Here is a 15,978-nt window from a genome sequence, read left to right as displayed (position 1 = left end):
TTTTGCAAGATGCCCGTTAAGAACGAGATGAATGGCTCGAATTCATCTCACACCATAGATTTTTTGTAAAGGTAAAGGTTCTCCTCACACATATGTGCTAATCATTCCCGACTCTAGGGGGCGGTGCTCATCTCCGTTTCAAAGCCGAAGAGCAAGCGCTGTCCGAAGACGTCTCCGTGGTCATGTGGCCGACATGACTCAACACCAAAGGCGCACGGAACGCTGTTCCTTTCCCACCAAAGGTGGTCCCTATGTTTTCTACTTGCATTTTTTACCTGCTTTCGAAACTGCTAGGTTGGCAGAAGCTGGGACAAGTCACGGGAGCTCACCCCATTACGCGGCGGTAAGGATTCGAACCGCTGAACTGCCGACCTTTCGATTGACAAGCTCAGCGTCTTAGCCACTGAGCTACCGTGTCCCAGAATTAAAATAAATTAATTATAAATTAGATTTATTGTACAAAACACTTTTTTAGAAGAAAGGAAGGGAAGGAGGGAGGGAGGGAGGGAGGGAGGGAGGGAGGGAGGGAGGGAAGGAAGGAAGGAAGGAAGGAAGGAAGGAAGGAAGGAAGGAAGGAAGGAAGAAAGAAAGAAAGAAAGAAAGAAAGAAAGAAAGAAAGAAAGAAAGAAAGAAAGAAAGAAAGAAAGAAAGAAAGGCCCCAAATATTTTCCAGCATCTCTTGGGTCGATGATGAAGGTTAGAAAGAAATAAAAAAATCACCTCAACTTTAATTCCAAGTCTACCCTCTAGTGAACAATTGCAGTAAAAGGTTCGGGAGACGAGTGAGAAAGACGCAATCACGATTTGGTAATTACAGCTACCTGAAGCGCCCAAAATATGCACCCACCCCAACCGGGGGGCGGGGGGGAGAATATAACCACCTCGCCAACGATATGCAAAATCAAGGTGAAAAAAAAATCAGCAGCGTTAAAGTTTTTGGGTTTTGTTCTTTTTTAAAAAATGCGAGTTATCCTCTGCACGGCAGGAATCGTTTTTTCCTCCGCCGAAAACGCTTTCATTTGAATTCGTTTCTGTCTTCTTCCTGGTTGCTGTTGCTTCGCAGGGCCGGGTGGGAATGGCAAGAGGCGACGCAAATAATTAGGGGCGTTTGTTCGTGCCAAGAAAGGCTTCACGCTGGACTCGTTTAATGGCATCCAGATTTGTTTTTTAAAGAAAGGTAAAGGATTACCGGCAATGTAATCAGTTGCCTGTTCTGCCGGCAGCTTTAATGATCTCTTTTTGGCATCGATTCCCCCCAAGTCCGATCTTTGATTACCTGCGGTGGTGGAAGGGCTTCGGACTTGGAACAACAAAAAAATAAAAATAAATGACAATCTAGTTGGAAGGAAAGGTACGTTTTGGACTCGGCTCTGAACTTCCTTCTGAAATCCCGGAATAATTGACAGGTGGATTAAGAAGAGCTTTGACATCGGAGGACTGACTACCTGTATAATGGGCAGCAAAGAAATTATAAATCCGGACGATTTCCATCAGCTGCGGAACAGTCGGGTGATTAAATCGCCATTAATCCAGCGGCACGGAGAGGCTATTTCCCGTTTCACGTTAAATCAAAATCCTTATTTTCTGCCAAATGAATTGCATGTCAGGCCTGGAAGCCATCTTTTGCACCAGATCTTCAGGCCTGCCACATTTACTACTGTGGAAAACTGGGAGGGGGGATTGTATGGAACCTGGGTGATATGTAGTCATAAGAACACTCCTTTCTCAGAGAGTCAAGGACATCCTGCCTTGCACCTAGAAGGTTGTGACTGGGAGGCATCTCCAGTTGGGACGGTGCACTGATTGGGCCACGTGATGGACATGTGGGCGCAAGGGGAAGGGGCTTGGACTTTTTCTTTTGGGTGGGGAAAACCTGGAAGCTTTCAGATTTGGGTTTTCCCAGCTGTGCCAATTGTTGTTGTTAGTTGCAAAGTCGTGTCTGACCCATCACGACCCCATGGACCACGTTCCTCCAGGCCTTCCTGTCCTCCACCATCCCCTGGAGTCCATTTAAGCTCACGCTGACTGCTTCAGTGACTCCATCCAGCCACCTCCTTCTCTGCCGTCCCCTTCTTTTTTTGTCCTCAATCGTTCCCAGCATGAGGCTCTTCTCCAGGGAGTCCTTCCTTCTCCTTAGGTGGCCAAAGTATTTGAGTTTCCTCTTCAGGATCTGGTCTTCTAAAGAGCAGTCAGGTTGATCTCCTCCAGGACTGACCGGTTGGATCGCCTTGCAGTCCAAGGGACTCGCAGGAGTCTTCTCCAGCGCCAGAGGTCAAAGGCCTTAATTCTTTGGCGCTCAGCCTTTCTTATAGTCCAACTTTCTGTGTGGCAATATGACATCTCTAATAAAACGTAACTTTGAGGAAACTCAAGCCATGGAGTTTTCTTTCGTTGGGGGTGTCACTTGGAACAATGATATTAAATCCCACAACTCGAAACCTGAAGTCCCACCAGCCGATTTCATGGCAGCCGTTTCCCCTCCATCTTTCAACATTAATTCAAGGCCCAACTTTTAAACAGATTACAAAGTGATCTCATCTCAGGCTACATTAAAAGGTCTATTTGCATCTTCATTAGTCGGGCTTAATCACAATTGAAAAAATAAAAAGATTCTGAAGAAGTTTAAAAGGGGTCTTTTTTATTACTGTCCTTCTGAAAAGAATCCTTTCACCAATCCTGATTGGTTCAAGAATCCTATTTCAGAAATTGAAGAAAATTAGCTGCCTCTGAAAAAAACCCAATCGGTGTCTACTGCATTTGAAAATGTGAAAAATGCATGTTTTAAGCAAACAAGCAAACCAACATACATGAACTACCTAAATATTATTTAAATAAGCAGAGACAATGTCCTACTTCAAAGACAATAATGAATGTTCTGAATTCCAACGTTTGGGGAATCCTGGTTAATTTAAAACTGAGGTCAGGATCAGAACAAAACAAACCCAAATGTTGTGTCTGCGCCCCCCCCCCGAGCTGGCACTCCTGCCAGAAAGTGACTTGGAAAGTGAGGGGGAAGGGCCGTCAGGATTTACCTCGGGAGCACCGGCTTCCCTGGCTCAGCTCCAGGAGCCAGAGGCAGGTCAGGTGGAAGAGATAACAAGGCCTCCGTCCCCTGACTCTCCCCCCACCCCCCAGGACATACCTCCAGGCCCAGCTGATGGCAATCAGGCCTGGCTGGACCCTAGGTTCCGTAGGCAGGAGAGGAGGGAGCAACAGAAGCAGGGGTGGGGCAGGCCTAGGAAGTGCTGAGTCATGGAGCCACACCCCACAGGATATAAAGGCAGCAAGAGCTACTGTGCCTTTTCATAGCGGGCAAATCAACTGTTTAACTAAGAGCTGAAGTATTGTTTGTTCCTGGGTGACTCATCGGCGTCAAGGGAGATAACAGAGACGCTTGGCAGACGCTCCCTCTTTTGCTGGCAGGGCTGATAGTGCTGGCTAATTAAGCCATCGTTTAAACGGAGGCAAGGGAGGACAGTACACCAAACTGAATTTCCGGCTCGCCTAGAAATTATCTCACCTGTTGTGAATTGGCCCTTGAGTTTCTGAAAGACAGGGTCCTGAGCTGTGGCCTGAGCCCTCCTTGCTAGCGATTCAGAAGCTGCGCTGGAAAACATGGTGGAGACGTTGGAGACGTTCTCCAGGCCCACTCCGAAAGTGCTGACCAGCTTCTTGACAAAATTCAGGGTGTGGGGTGTGATCTTGGCATCGGAAACAGCCCCGCTCTTCTCGAAGGCCACCGAATAGCACTTGGCAAGGCCTTGCTGAAGTTGTCGGAGAACCTAAAGATGGGACAGGTCAGAGACAGAGAAGAGAAGAGAAGAGGAGAGGAGAGGAGAGGAGAGGAGAGGAGAGGAGAGGAGAGGAGAGGAGAGGAGAGGAGAGGAGAGGAGAGGAGAAGAGGAGGAGGAGAGGAGGAGAAGAGAAGAGAAGAGAAGAGAAGAGAAGAGAAGAGAAGAGAAGAGAAGAGAAGAGAAGAGAAGAGAAGAGAAGAGAAGAAAAATGGGCCTAACGGAAGTTTGGAAAGGGCAGAAACAGGCCCATTTCCAGCCTCCAGAGGGCCTCCAGAGCCTGGGGAGGCAGTTTTCGCCCTACCGGAGACTCAAGAAAAGCCTCCAGAGCCCGGGGAGGGCAAAAAAGCCCCCCCCATAGTGCAGGAGGCTGACTAGGCCACACCCACTATAGCCACGCCCACCCAACAACCAGGCAGAGAACCCCTTGCTAAAATTTCTGAAGCCCACCGCTGCCATCGACCGACTGAAAGGGCGGCCTACCTCCTCGTGCCAGTTTTCTCGGAACCAGACCATCTGATCCACGATCCCTTCCAGAGACGAGAGGAGCGTCGGGTGCAGCTCCCGCTGCATGTGCATGATACGGCTGCATCGCCACATCGGGGCCGTCGCTCGGATCGGTCCGGGATCCGACGCAGAATGAGACTGGCTTCCGACGGAACTCGGCTGCTGCTGTCCGGAATCTTTGGTTTGAGGGGGGTGGGGAGGGGGAGAAGATGGGAAGGAGAAGGCGTCAGTCCTTTGAAGTAGACCAAGTTGGGAAAACGATACAACGGAACCTTCTGGAACTCTATGTTGTTATAGGGCGTAGTAACAGAAAGCGGGGGGGGGGGGAGATCCCTAGTACTTAAGACGCCTAAGTTCGAGACCCAAGGGCTAGGACTGATGATATTATCTAGTTTGGTAATGAAAAGTCTGCAAGGAAACCACCAAGCTCAGAGAGCACCAAGGACCCCACAATCCTCCTCCTTCTTCTTCTTCTCCTCCTCCTCCTCCTCCTCTCACAACAAACCCCACTTCCTTTCACCACTGATGATGTTACCTAGTTTGGTCATGAAACGTCTGCAAAAAAACCACCAAGCTCAGGAATCAATAAAGCCCTTAAAGCCCTCCTCCTCTTCCTCTTCCTGTCTTCTCTTCCTCCTCCTCCTTTCTACTTCTTCCCCTCTTCCTTCTCTTTCTCACTCCTCCTCCTCCCACAAATCCCATCTAACACTGATGATGTTACCTAGTTTGGTCATGAAACGTCTGCAAGCAAACAACCACGCTCGGAGAGCACCGGACACCAGCCAACAAAATCCTGACCGCAGTTGCAAATTTTAGAACGGCTAAATTCCATCCATCATCGAAAAGATCATTAAAGCAGCAATTCAATGAGGTTCAGCGAAGGCCATCTCATCTCGTTCTTCAATTAGTGAAGAAGGCTAATGAAGGATCTGTCCGTCTCTCCAGCCACGGGAGAGCTGGATCTAACAACCATGTTGTTGTTAGCACTGCGATGTTCCCCCCGCTTACCGCTTTTGTAGCGCTCCCGTTGTTCTATCTTCAACGTCAAATAGAGAGTCCGGATGGGGAAGTAAACCGCTTGAGGGTAGACACGTCCAACCTATGGAGTGGGGAAAAAAAACACCGAAGCGCGCGTTAAAGTTCAACGGCCGTGTCTCCGAAGTATTGTGATAGGGCGACCTGCCCACTGATTCACGCCTAGCTTTTTGACTCCGTGAAATCAATTAATAATGATTTATATAGAGGAGAGAGAGAGAGGAAGGGAGGGGAGGGGGCGTTGGAAAGGCTATGTTTGTCTAGAAACGAAAAGGTTCATACGGTGATTGTGGGGAGGATTTTATACAAATCTGAAATCTAGCTGGCCTCCTCTCACCATAGAGATGTTGCACAAGCTTTGAAGGAGACGCTATCAGAAAAGGACCTGTATACTGCACGAATCAAGAAGAGGGCCGTGAAAATATTTACAGACCCCTCACATTCTGGACATAAACTGTTTCAACTCCTACCCTCAAAACGATGCTATAGAGCACTGCACACCAGAACAACTAGACACAAGAACAGTTTTTTCCCGAAGGCCATCACTCTGCTAAACAAATAATTCCCTCAACACTGTCAAACTATTTACTGAATCTGCACTACTATTAATTTTCTCATAGTTCCCATCACCAATCTCTTTCCACTTATGACTGTATGACTGTAACTTGTTGCTGGCAATCCTTATGATTTATATTGATATATTGACCATCATTTGTGTTGTAAATGTTGTACCTTGATGAAGGTATCTTTTCTTTTATGTACATTGAGAGCATATGTACCAAGACAAATTCCTTGTGTGTCCAATCACACTTGGCCAATAAAAAATTCTATTCTATTCTATTCTATTCTATTCTAAAAGAGTCCATCCAGAGTGTAAATTTGGAACCATTTTATGTATCCATCAAAGTCTGGGTGTTTCCCCTTCCCCAGAATCGTTCCATTGCCCCCTCCAAAAAAAATTCAGAGAATCATAGGACTAAAAGGGATCTTGGAGGCCGTTTAGTCCAACCCCCTGCCCAAGGCAAGAGACCTTATACTAGTGATGGCTAACTTCAGCCATGTGGTCTGCCAGCAGCCTGCAGACCTGGCAATGGAGTTGGACAGCGATGAGGCTGAGGAAGAGCATGGGCCAGTCCTGGAGGCTGGGGAAGCTCCGGATGAGGGCTCTGCGTCGGAGGCAGAGGTGGGGCCAGGGCCATCTGGGAGTGATGTGCAGACTCCGGAGCCTCCAGAGGCTGACAGTAGTGAGCAGGGGAACAGGAGGAGCCTGTTCCTAGTTCATGCATGAGAAGAGCTGCCAGAAGGCAAGAGCAGCTCAAGCAAAGAGCACGACTCGGGAGTAGGGCCAAGAGATGATTGGCCCCTCCCATAAGGCTTAAAAGACCAGCAATGGCATTTGGGCTCTTTGCCGGAAAACAACATTGATAGCTTTGTCTTGTTGCATTTGTTTCATATTGCTGTCTTCTGAACATTTGCCAAGAAAGGCCTTTGGCAGTTTGCCTAATTGGACCAAGGTTGGTGATAGGACTGAAGAATTTGTGTTGGGAGGAGTTTGCTTTAATTTAGTTGGACTAAGCTGAGAATGAGTTAATTCTCAGCTGTTATAATGAAGTTTGTTTGTTTTTACACTGACTGAGTTTCCTACTACCTACTTGGGCCCTGGGTCACAACGTAACCTTTCTGCCGTCGTGTGCCGAAAGCATGCGTGTGTGCAACAGCAGGCGCGTGTGCCTGCACGCATAATGCAATGCATGCGTGACCCCATGCCCCACCCCTTGCATGTGTGCGCGACCCCCTTCGTACTCCTCCGCCCCCCTGCACATGCGCGCATGACCCACCCCACCCCAGCCCTGTTTTGGGCCTAGCAGGCCTTCCTGTAGGCCCCAGGACCAAAAACAGGGTGCAGGAGGTGTTGTGACTCGTCCTCCCTCCTCTCCTCAGCCGGGCCCCTCCCGTCTCCAACCGGGCCTTTTATCAGACTCTGAGTCTGATAATAAAGATGAACGGCCTGTCATGCCTCCAGCCCCTGGCCCTGGCCCCATGCCCGGAGAGGATGCCAAGAGTGGGAGGACAAGCCCGATAAACCTCACTCATACAGTGTGTGTTCCTTTGGCTCAGCTGTCAAAGGTGCTGGAATTACTCGGCCCTACTCCCTCTGACCCCTCCCTTTCCCAGAAGCTGCCAGCAGATCCACCTGAAGACAATTCAGCGTGGGAGGACCCGGAGATCTGAGAGGCGACGCCAGCAGAAGGAAGGGAGGGGCAGGCCTGGATAAACGCTAAGTCATGGAGCCACACCCCACAGCCTATATAAAGGACCTGCTTTTGGCATTCCAACCTTGAGTCAAGCAAAGTCTTATCTAGTTTGCTGATACCGGACCCTATCGCTGAAGTCACAACTTGGACTCCTGCCTGCCCTGAGAAACCTCGGAGAACTTGGCAAGCTGCAGAAGCTTCGTTGCCAAATTGGTTACGGACTTCCTTGACTCGATCGGCGGAGTGGGGGGTGGGACACGACAGGAGGGGTCCCCCCCCCACGCAGCCCATTTTTTGTTCCTGGAGGCTGTAGGGAGGCCAGCTAGGCCCAAAACGGGGTGGGGGGTGGGGGTGCGGGGACCCCCCGCGGCCCTCCACCTCCGTACCTGGCTAATAAGGTTCAAGAGGAGTTTTCCTTCTGATCCGACCAAACAGGTTAAGAGCTGTGGGATCCAAGCCAGCCACTGGATGGGTGGGACGCCGATGCAATACTTGTCCACGGCATCGGCCAGGGTATTCTTGTCGTCGTCAAAGCTCAGGAGCCAAAGAACCTAGAATCACAGAAGTAGAAGGAACCTTAGAGCTCTTCTAGTCCAACCCCTTGCTCAAGGTAGGAGAGCTTATCCCGCACAAATGGCTGTCCAATCTTTTCTCCCAAACCTTCCGTGATGGAGCACCCGGTCCTGCTTGTGGGACTGAAGCAAATCACAAAATAAGAAGTAAAAGGTTGCAGTATATTGCAGGCTGACTCCACCCACTGCCAGGAGTTTGATCCTGACCGGCTCAAGGTTGACTCATCCTTCCATCCATCAGTAAAATGAGGACCCAGATTGTTGGGCGCATGCGCAGAGCTGCCAGAAGGCGAGAACAGCTAAAACAAAAGGGATGACTCGGGAGTAGGGCTGGGAGATGACTGGCCCCTCCCATAAGGCTTAAAAGAGGAGCAAAAGCACGTGGGCCCTTTGCAGGAAAGCAACGTTGTTAATTCAGTTCCCAGTCGGCATCTCTGTTTGATTCTGGACTCCGTGTGGCTTTGCCAAGTAGGTCTTTGGCAGCATGTCAAGGGGAGTTAAAGGTTGGTGATGATCCCCGAAGGACTTCTCCCGAAGGACATTTTGCAAATAATTGGGACTCAGCTGTGAATGAACATAATTCACAGCTGTTGCAATAAAAGAGGTTTTTGGGAGTGTGTTTTAATGATGCAGGAAGCCTAGGTCACAGCAACAGCTGCCTCCCTTAGCGCTGGAAAGTCTCTCCCCCAATTGTGGTCGTAAGCCGATTTTAGCTGTAAAATCAAGTCAAAATCAAGAGATCATCTGGGATCTCTCCTTCAAGGCTGTTCCTTCTCCAAAAGAAAACACTCACCTTTGCTAAATACTTCCTGGATTTGCTCTCGTTCTGGTGCCGGCAGGCGTGGAGGTAACAAGTCAGCGCGGAAACCCCGAGGTGCAGCTGGCGCTCCTTGACAAAGATGTTCTCCAGGTAATCCCCCCACATGGCCCAAGCCTTCACCAACACATCGTGCATCTGCACGGCCGCCGAGAAAGCCTTGTTGGCTTCTTCAGACCTGGGGGAGATCACGGGTGAGAAGGTTATTTGCTGCGCATTAAGCCAACAACACAGAGAAGGCGAGAATGGAACCGGCCAGTTCAAATACCCGTACAATGGTTGTTGCATTTCCCAGGCTTGAAAAATAACAAAATGACACACACACACACACAAAAACCCAAGTTCCCACATCCTGCTGTCTCTGGTATCAAAAGCCACACAGATTTATAGAAAGACCTTCACTTATAATCATGATTAAACTTAGAATAACGGTATTGTCACTTTGAATGTATGCTAATTGGCATACATTGAAATGAAATTTCGTTGTGCACAGCTCTCAAAGGGTCACCACCTCCAATATATACTACATAAACGTGACAGAATGACAGAATGAATGAATAATGTATAATATAGAATCGAATCGAATCGAATAGAATCGAATCGAATAGAATCGAATCGAATAGAATCGAATCGAATAGAATAGAATAAAGGATGGGATGGGATGGGATGGGATGGGATGGGATGGGATGGGATGGGATAGAAAGAAGGATAGGATAGGATAGGATAGGATAGGATAGGATAGGATAGGATAGGATAGGATAGGATAGGATAGGATAGGATAGAACAGAATTCAGAGTAGAATAGAATGGAATGGAATGGAATGGAATGGAATGGAATAGAATAGAATAGAATAGAATAGAATAGAATAGAATAGAATAGAATAGAATAGAATAGAATAGAATAGAGGATGGGATGGGATGGGATGGGATGGGATGGGATGGGATGGGATGGGATGGGATGGGATGGGATGGGATGGGATGGGATAGAAAGAAGAATAGGATAGGATAGGATGGGATAGGATAGGATAGGATAGGATAGGATTCAGAGTAGAATAGAATAGAATAGAATAGAATAGAATAGAATAGAACAGAACAGAACAGAACAGAATAGAATAGAATAGAATAGAATAGAATAGAATAGAATAGAACAGAACAGAATAGAATAGAATAGAATAGAATAGACGGAACAGAATGGAACAGAAGAATGAAATGCAGAATAAAATGCAGAATGGACTAGAATAGATTTGTCTGGCCAAGAGTGATTAGACACACAAGGAATGTCTCCCGTGCAGAAAAAAAAAAGAAAAAAGTGGATGAGACTGGCTGAAAACACATCACCAAATGCAAAATAGCCCTGTCAAATAGCTTATTAAAGAGCTAATTAGCCTTGGTATTAACTCAGTTCCCTCTTCTTCGTCTTCTCCTTTCCGGCTAACAGGCTTTCAAGCGTCCCAGACTCTTGCAAAGCCGTTACAACTTATTCCTGAACAAGCTTGATAAATGGCTGGCCGTATTTCTCCTTTTGACGGCTCAACCACTGGATTTGTCTTCGAGCTGCTGCTGCAGCTGCTGCTTCCGTTTCTGCCTCCCGTCTGGGGGTTTTCGATCACAAATACTTTTGATAACTCTTTAATCTCCCCGAGTCTCCAGTGCTGAGAGGCTTGCAAAACTGAGCGAGCATTCTCTCCGAATAAACTCCGAATCCTTGTTCTTCCACAGGCTAGCCAAGGATCACAACTCAATCTAGGTTTTAGTGAACAACTTGACAATATAAAATAGAAAAAAAATCAGATCTCCGGTTCCCTGTAAGGATTTTTCCCTTCTTCCTTCCTTCCTTCCTTTTTTGTTTCTTTCTCTTTCTTTCTTCCTTCCTTCCTTCCTTCTTTCTTTTGACTAGAGACAAGGTGAAGTGATGTTTGAGGATTATATCTTGTCCCAAACCTTGACAGACAGGCAAGTCATATAAATTATTTAAACTGCACTTCCTCCGTAGAGGAAATGTCTGAACATGGCTCACGGGCTTGGTTTAAATGGAAAGAGTTTATCACACTTTTCTGGCTCAACTAATTGGCCCTTTCCTGATTTAAAATTCTCTGTTTTCCCAAGGGAGGATACGGATTGCCTCGACCCTCCCTGTGCAATTGCGATATTATTATTATTTTTTCCCTCTCCAGTTTTACAGTCTTTTGTCTTCAACGGCTGAAAATAGCATTGTCTGAATGTTTAACTATGACTTCCAGTCAATGATGGACAGATTTTGAAAAACTCGATAGTGAGATGTCTCGTTTGGCCGTGAGGTGTTTTGAAGTAAAAGAAGGAAAGATAGGTTGTCTCTTCACAAAGATATAAAGAGAGTGGAATGGGTAAGCTGAGCTGGGCTTTCTTCAAAAGTTCTTTTATTTATTAATTTATTTATTATTAATCAAACTTATATACTGCACCATCTCCCGTAGGACTCAGGGTGGTTCACAGGCATATTAAAAACAATATAATAAATAAACATTAAAAACCCAATTAAAACTAAATATTATAATAGCCAGATCACTAAAAACGGTAAAAAACCGATTAAAAACCCCATTAGAATTTAGCTAAAACATTTTATTCTTAGGCTAGTCCAGTGCGCTGAAATAATAAAGTCTTCAGTTCACGTCTGAAGGTCCGGAGGTCGGGGAGTTGTCGTAATCCCGGAGGAAGCTCGTTCCACAGGGCAGGTGCCGCCACAGAGAAGGCCCTCCCCCTGGGGGTTGCCAACCTACATTGTTTGGTCGACGGCACCCTGAGGAGGCCCACTTAGTGGGAGCACACGGGTCGTTGGGAGGCAATTGGCGGCAGAAGGCGGTCTCGAAGGTATCCCGGTGCTAAGCCATGGAGCGCTTTGAAGATGGTAACCAAAACCTTGAATTGCACCCGGAAGGCTACCGGTAGCCAGTGTAGACCGCGCAGGATGGGTGTTGAGCAACACGGTGCTCCCTCTATCACCCGCACGGCCGCATTCTGGACTAACTGGAGCCTCCGGGTGCTCTTCAAGGGGAGCCCCATGTAGAGAGCATTGCAATAGTCCAGGCGGGAAGTGATGAGGGCGTGAGTGACCGTGCGTAAGGTGTCCCGGTCAAGGAAGGGGCGCAACTGGCGAATCAGGTGAACCTGATAAAATGCTCCCCTGGCGACGGCTGTCAAGTGATCCTCCAAGGACAGCCGATCGTCCAGGAGAACGCCTTAAGTCAACGCCTAAGTTTAATTCAACAAAATAAACCAGCAAACTCTAGATTGAAAAATCTGCAGGCTGCAAAGCGCAGTTCCAGCCTCTATGATCAAGAGTTATTTTTTATTTTATTTATCTGTATCCCGCCTTTATTATTTTCACAACCAACTGAAGGTGGCGAATATATCCAACCCTACTTCCTCCTCATAATTTCCCCACAACAACAACCTCGTGAGGTGGCTTGGACTGAAAGAGAGTGATTGGCTCAAAGTCACCCAGCTGGCTTTCATGCCTAATGTGGCACTAGAACTCCCCGTCTCCTGGTGGTTGGCCCAAAGTCACCCAACTAGCTTTCATTCCTAGGGCAAGACTAGAACTCCCCATCTCCTGGTGATTGGCCCAAAGTCACCCAACTAGCTTTCAGGCCTCTATGCATTGCATTTTCGGGTGGCTATTGGTGGTGGTGGCGAACGCATGGCACAGAGCCCAAAATGGCAACCTGTAACAGCTGCTGCCTTGTCTTACCGCTTCCACGCTTTGCCTGCTTGAGTCCCTGGAGCTCCCTCCGATGATCAACTGAGCTTTTGAAGCTGCTTATCAGCCCCAACGAGCCCGCGCACGCTCACAACCAGCGAACCAATGTGCTGAAGCTGACCAGGCTAAGGACGCTAGCCAGATGAATACCTGGTAGGCAGAAATTTTTCTCCCCCCTATTTTCCTCCCCAAAAACTAAGGTGCGTCTTATACTCTGGAGCAGGGGTCTCCAACCTTGGCAACTTTAATAATAATAATAATAATAATGTTTTAATTTGTATACCGCCCTTCTCCCGAAGGACTCAGGGCGGTGAACAGGCAAATAAAATACAAACAAACATACTCAATAATTAAAACAACCCTTAAAAAACTGATTCAAATATGCCAGAAAATTTAAAATGACATTACACCCCATAAAATTACAAAATTTAAAACCCATCAACAATTCAATTAAAATTTAAAATTAAAATCAGGCCAGTGTAGCCATATGAAATAAATAGGTTTTAAGTTCGTGGCGAAAGGTCCTAAGGTCAGGTAGTTGTCGAAGCCCGAGGGGAAGTTCGTTCCACAGGGTCGGAGCCCCCACAGAGAAGGCCCTCCCCCTGGGGGCCGCCAGTCGACACTGTTTGGCTGACGGCACCCTGAGGAGTCCCTCTCTGTGGGAACGCACCGGGCGCTGGGAGATAGAGGCCGGCAGTAGACGGTCCCGTAGGTAACTTTAAGACTTGTGGACTTCAACTTTTGCTGGCTGAGGAATTCTGGCAGTTGAAGTCCACAAGTCTTAAAGTTGCCAAGGTTGGAGACCCCTGCTCTGGAGCATCTTATGCTCCGAAAAATACGGTATTCTTCTATCGCGTCTAATTTTAACTTCTGAAACACAAGTAAAAGGCTAAACGAAGAAGTGGGCAGGACCCCTCCACCTTCCTCCATTACTGCCTAGGGTGCAAGTAATTATTATTATGATTCACTGCCCACGCTGAAGTTCTCGCTTGGCACACAGAACTTCGAGAATTAAGAAAACAAAGCAAGCCTCCAAATGCCGATGTGCTGTTTACACACATTTTCAGCAGTCGTTGTTGTCACGTTTCGCCCGGCGTACATACTTGTTAATCTGCGCTAAAAACATCCCCTTCAACGCGTAGAATTCGGCCGTCATTTCCTTGGTAAAATACTTCAAGTTGGTGGACTCGATCACCTCCAGGCCCTGACGGAAAGATTTGGACATAACAAGATTTGCAATATATATATAGATATAGATATAGATATAGATATTCTGGGGGATTCTGGGAGTTGAAGTCCACACATCTGAAAACTTGGAGGCTGGGGAATTCTGGGAGTTGAAGTCCACATATCTTGGTCCCTTTAAGACTTTAAACAAAGCTGGCTGAGGAACTCTGGGAGTTGAAGTCCACAAGTCTTAAAGCATGCAGGCTGGGGGATTCTGGGAGTTGAAGCCCACATGTCTTAAAGCATGCAGGCTGGGGGATTCTGGGAGTTGAAGCCCACATGTCTTAAAGCATGCAGGCTGGGAGATTCTGGGAGTTGAAGCCCACATGTCTTAAAGCATGCAGGCTGGGGAATTCTGGGAGTTGAAGCCCACATGTCTTAAAGCATGCAGGCTGGGAGATTCTGGGAGTTGAAATCCACATATCTTAAAGCATGCAGGCTGGGAGATTCTGGGAGTTGAAGTCCACACATCTTAAAGCATGCAGGCTGGGGAATTCTGGGAGTTGAAGTCCACATGTCTTAAACCATGCAGGCTGGGGGAGTCTGGGAGTTGAAGTCCACATGTCTTAAAACATGAAGGCTGGGGGATTCTGGGAGTTGAAGTCCACATGTCTTAAAACATGAAGGCTGGGGGATTCTGGGAGTTGAAGTCCACAGGTCTTAAAGCATGCAGGCTGGGAGATTCTGGGAGTTGAAGTCCACATAACTTAAAGCATGCAGGCTGGGAGATTCTGGGAGTTGAAGTCCACATGTCTTAAAGCATGCAGGCTGGGGGATTCTGGGAGTTGAAGTCCACATGTCTTAAAGCATGCAAGCGGGGGAATTCTGGGAGTTGAAGCCCACATGTCTTAAAGCATGCAAGCTAGGAGATTCTGGGAGTTCAAGTCCACATAACTTAAAGCATGCAGGCTGGGAGATTCTGGGAGTTGAAGTCCACATGTCTTAAAGCATGCAAGTTGGGAGATTCTGGGAGTTCAAGTCCACATAACTTAAAGCATGCAGGCTGGGAGATTCTGGGAGTTGAAGCCCACATATCATAAAGCATGCAGGCTGGGGGATTCTGGGAGTTGAAATCCACATATCTTAAAGCATGCAGGCTGGGGAATTCTGGGAATTGAAGTCCACATATCTTAAAGCAGGGGTCTCCAACCTTGGTCCCTTTAAGACTTGTGGACTTCAACTCCCAGAGTCCCTCAGCCAGCAAAGCTGGCTGAGGAACTCTGGGAGTTGAAGTCCACAAGTCTTAAAGGGACCAAGGTTGGAGACCCCTGTCTTAAAGCATGCAGGCTGGGAGATTCTGGGAGTTGAAGCCCACATGTCTTAAAGCATGCAGGCTGGGGGATTCTGGGAGTTGAAGCCCACATGTCTTAAAGCATGCAGGCTGGGGGATTCTGGGAGTTGAAGTCCACATATCTTAGTAGGTCTCAATTTGGTCCTTTAAGACTTGTGGACTTCAACTCCCAGAAAAGCAAAGCTGGCTGAGGAACTCTGGGAGTTGAAGTCCACAAGTCTTAAAGGGACCAAGGTTGGAGACCCCTGTCTTAAAACATGCAGGCTGGGGAATCCTGGGAGTTGAAGTCCACGCCTCTGCCAAGGTAGAGAAACCCCGATCTAGAGAACATGGCTGCCGTACCTGCATACATTCGTTTTTGCCCATCACACCAGCGAGCTGGAGGTAGCATTTGACTTGCTGCCGAATCTTCTGGAAGCAATCCACAATGGGTACCGTGGGAATAGTGTGAATGCGGCTCAGGATGTCCAAAGCCACGTTCACCAGGCCCTGTTTCCGAGCAATCTTGCCGTACTGGATAATGGCGGAGGCCGAGGCGTGAACGCCCAACATGGCGTTGTTCGAACTCGGGTCGTGTTGGGCGCTGTTCTCGTAGGCGCTCACGATGGCTGGAAGCGTGGTTAAGAGAGGAGGTCTTTAGGAACATCGTGACAGACAGAAGTGAATATAAGCAACTACCGTTAGTCCTCGACCTACGACCGCAATTGGTACCGGAATTCCCGTTGGTAAGCAAGAGAGAGTTATGGGA

At 47.7% G+C, this 15,978-nt stretch overlaps 1 protein-coding gene across 1 annotated transcript in view; it reads right to left on the bottom strand.

Moving 5' to 3' along the window:
- TRRAP (transformation/transcription domain associated protein) overlaps positions 1–15,978 on the bottom strand; it is a 141,439-nt gene that overhangs the window by 21,693 nt on the left and 103,768 nt on the right. Inside the window, exons 61-67 of the mRNA XM_058157098.1 lie at positions 15,573–15,838; positions 13,816–13,916; positions 8,954–9,155; positions 7,975–8,139; positions 5,307–5,397; positions 4,275–4,474; positions 3,521–3,782 (exon numbers count right to left, since the gene is read on the bottom strand). Of these exons, the coding sequence (XP_058013081.1) occupies positions 3,521–3,782; positions 4,275–4,474; positions 5,307–5,397; positions 7,975–8,139; positions 8,954–9,155; positions 13,816–13,916; positions 15,573–15,838 (1,287 nt within the window). The remainder of the gene's footprint in view (positions 1–3,520; positions 3,783–4,274; positions 4,475–5,306; positions 5,398–7,974; positions 8,140–8,953; positions 9,156–13,815; positions 13,917–15,572; positions 15,839–15,978) is intronic.

The sequence above is a fragment of the Ahaetulla prasina genome, chromosome 14, assembly GCF_028640845.1.
Source record: "Ahaetulla prasina isolate Xishuangbanna chromosome 14, ASM2864084v1, whole genome shotgun sequence".
Classification (NCBI taxonomy): domain Eukaryota; kingdom Metazoa; phylum Chordata; class Lepidosauria; order Squamata; family Colubridae; genus Ahaetulla; species Ahaetulla prasina.
This window is presented reverse-complemented; position numbering and strand designations above follow the sequence as displayed.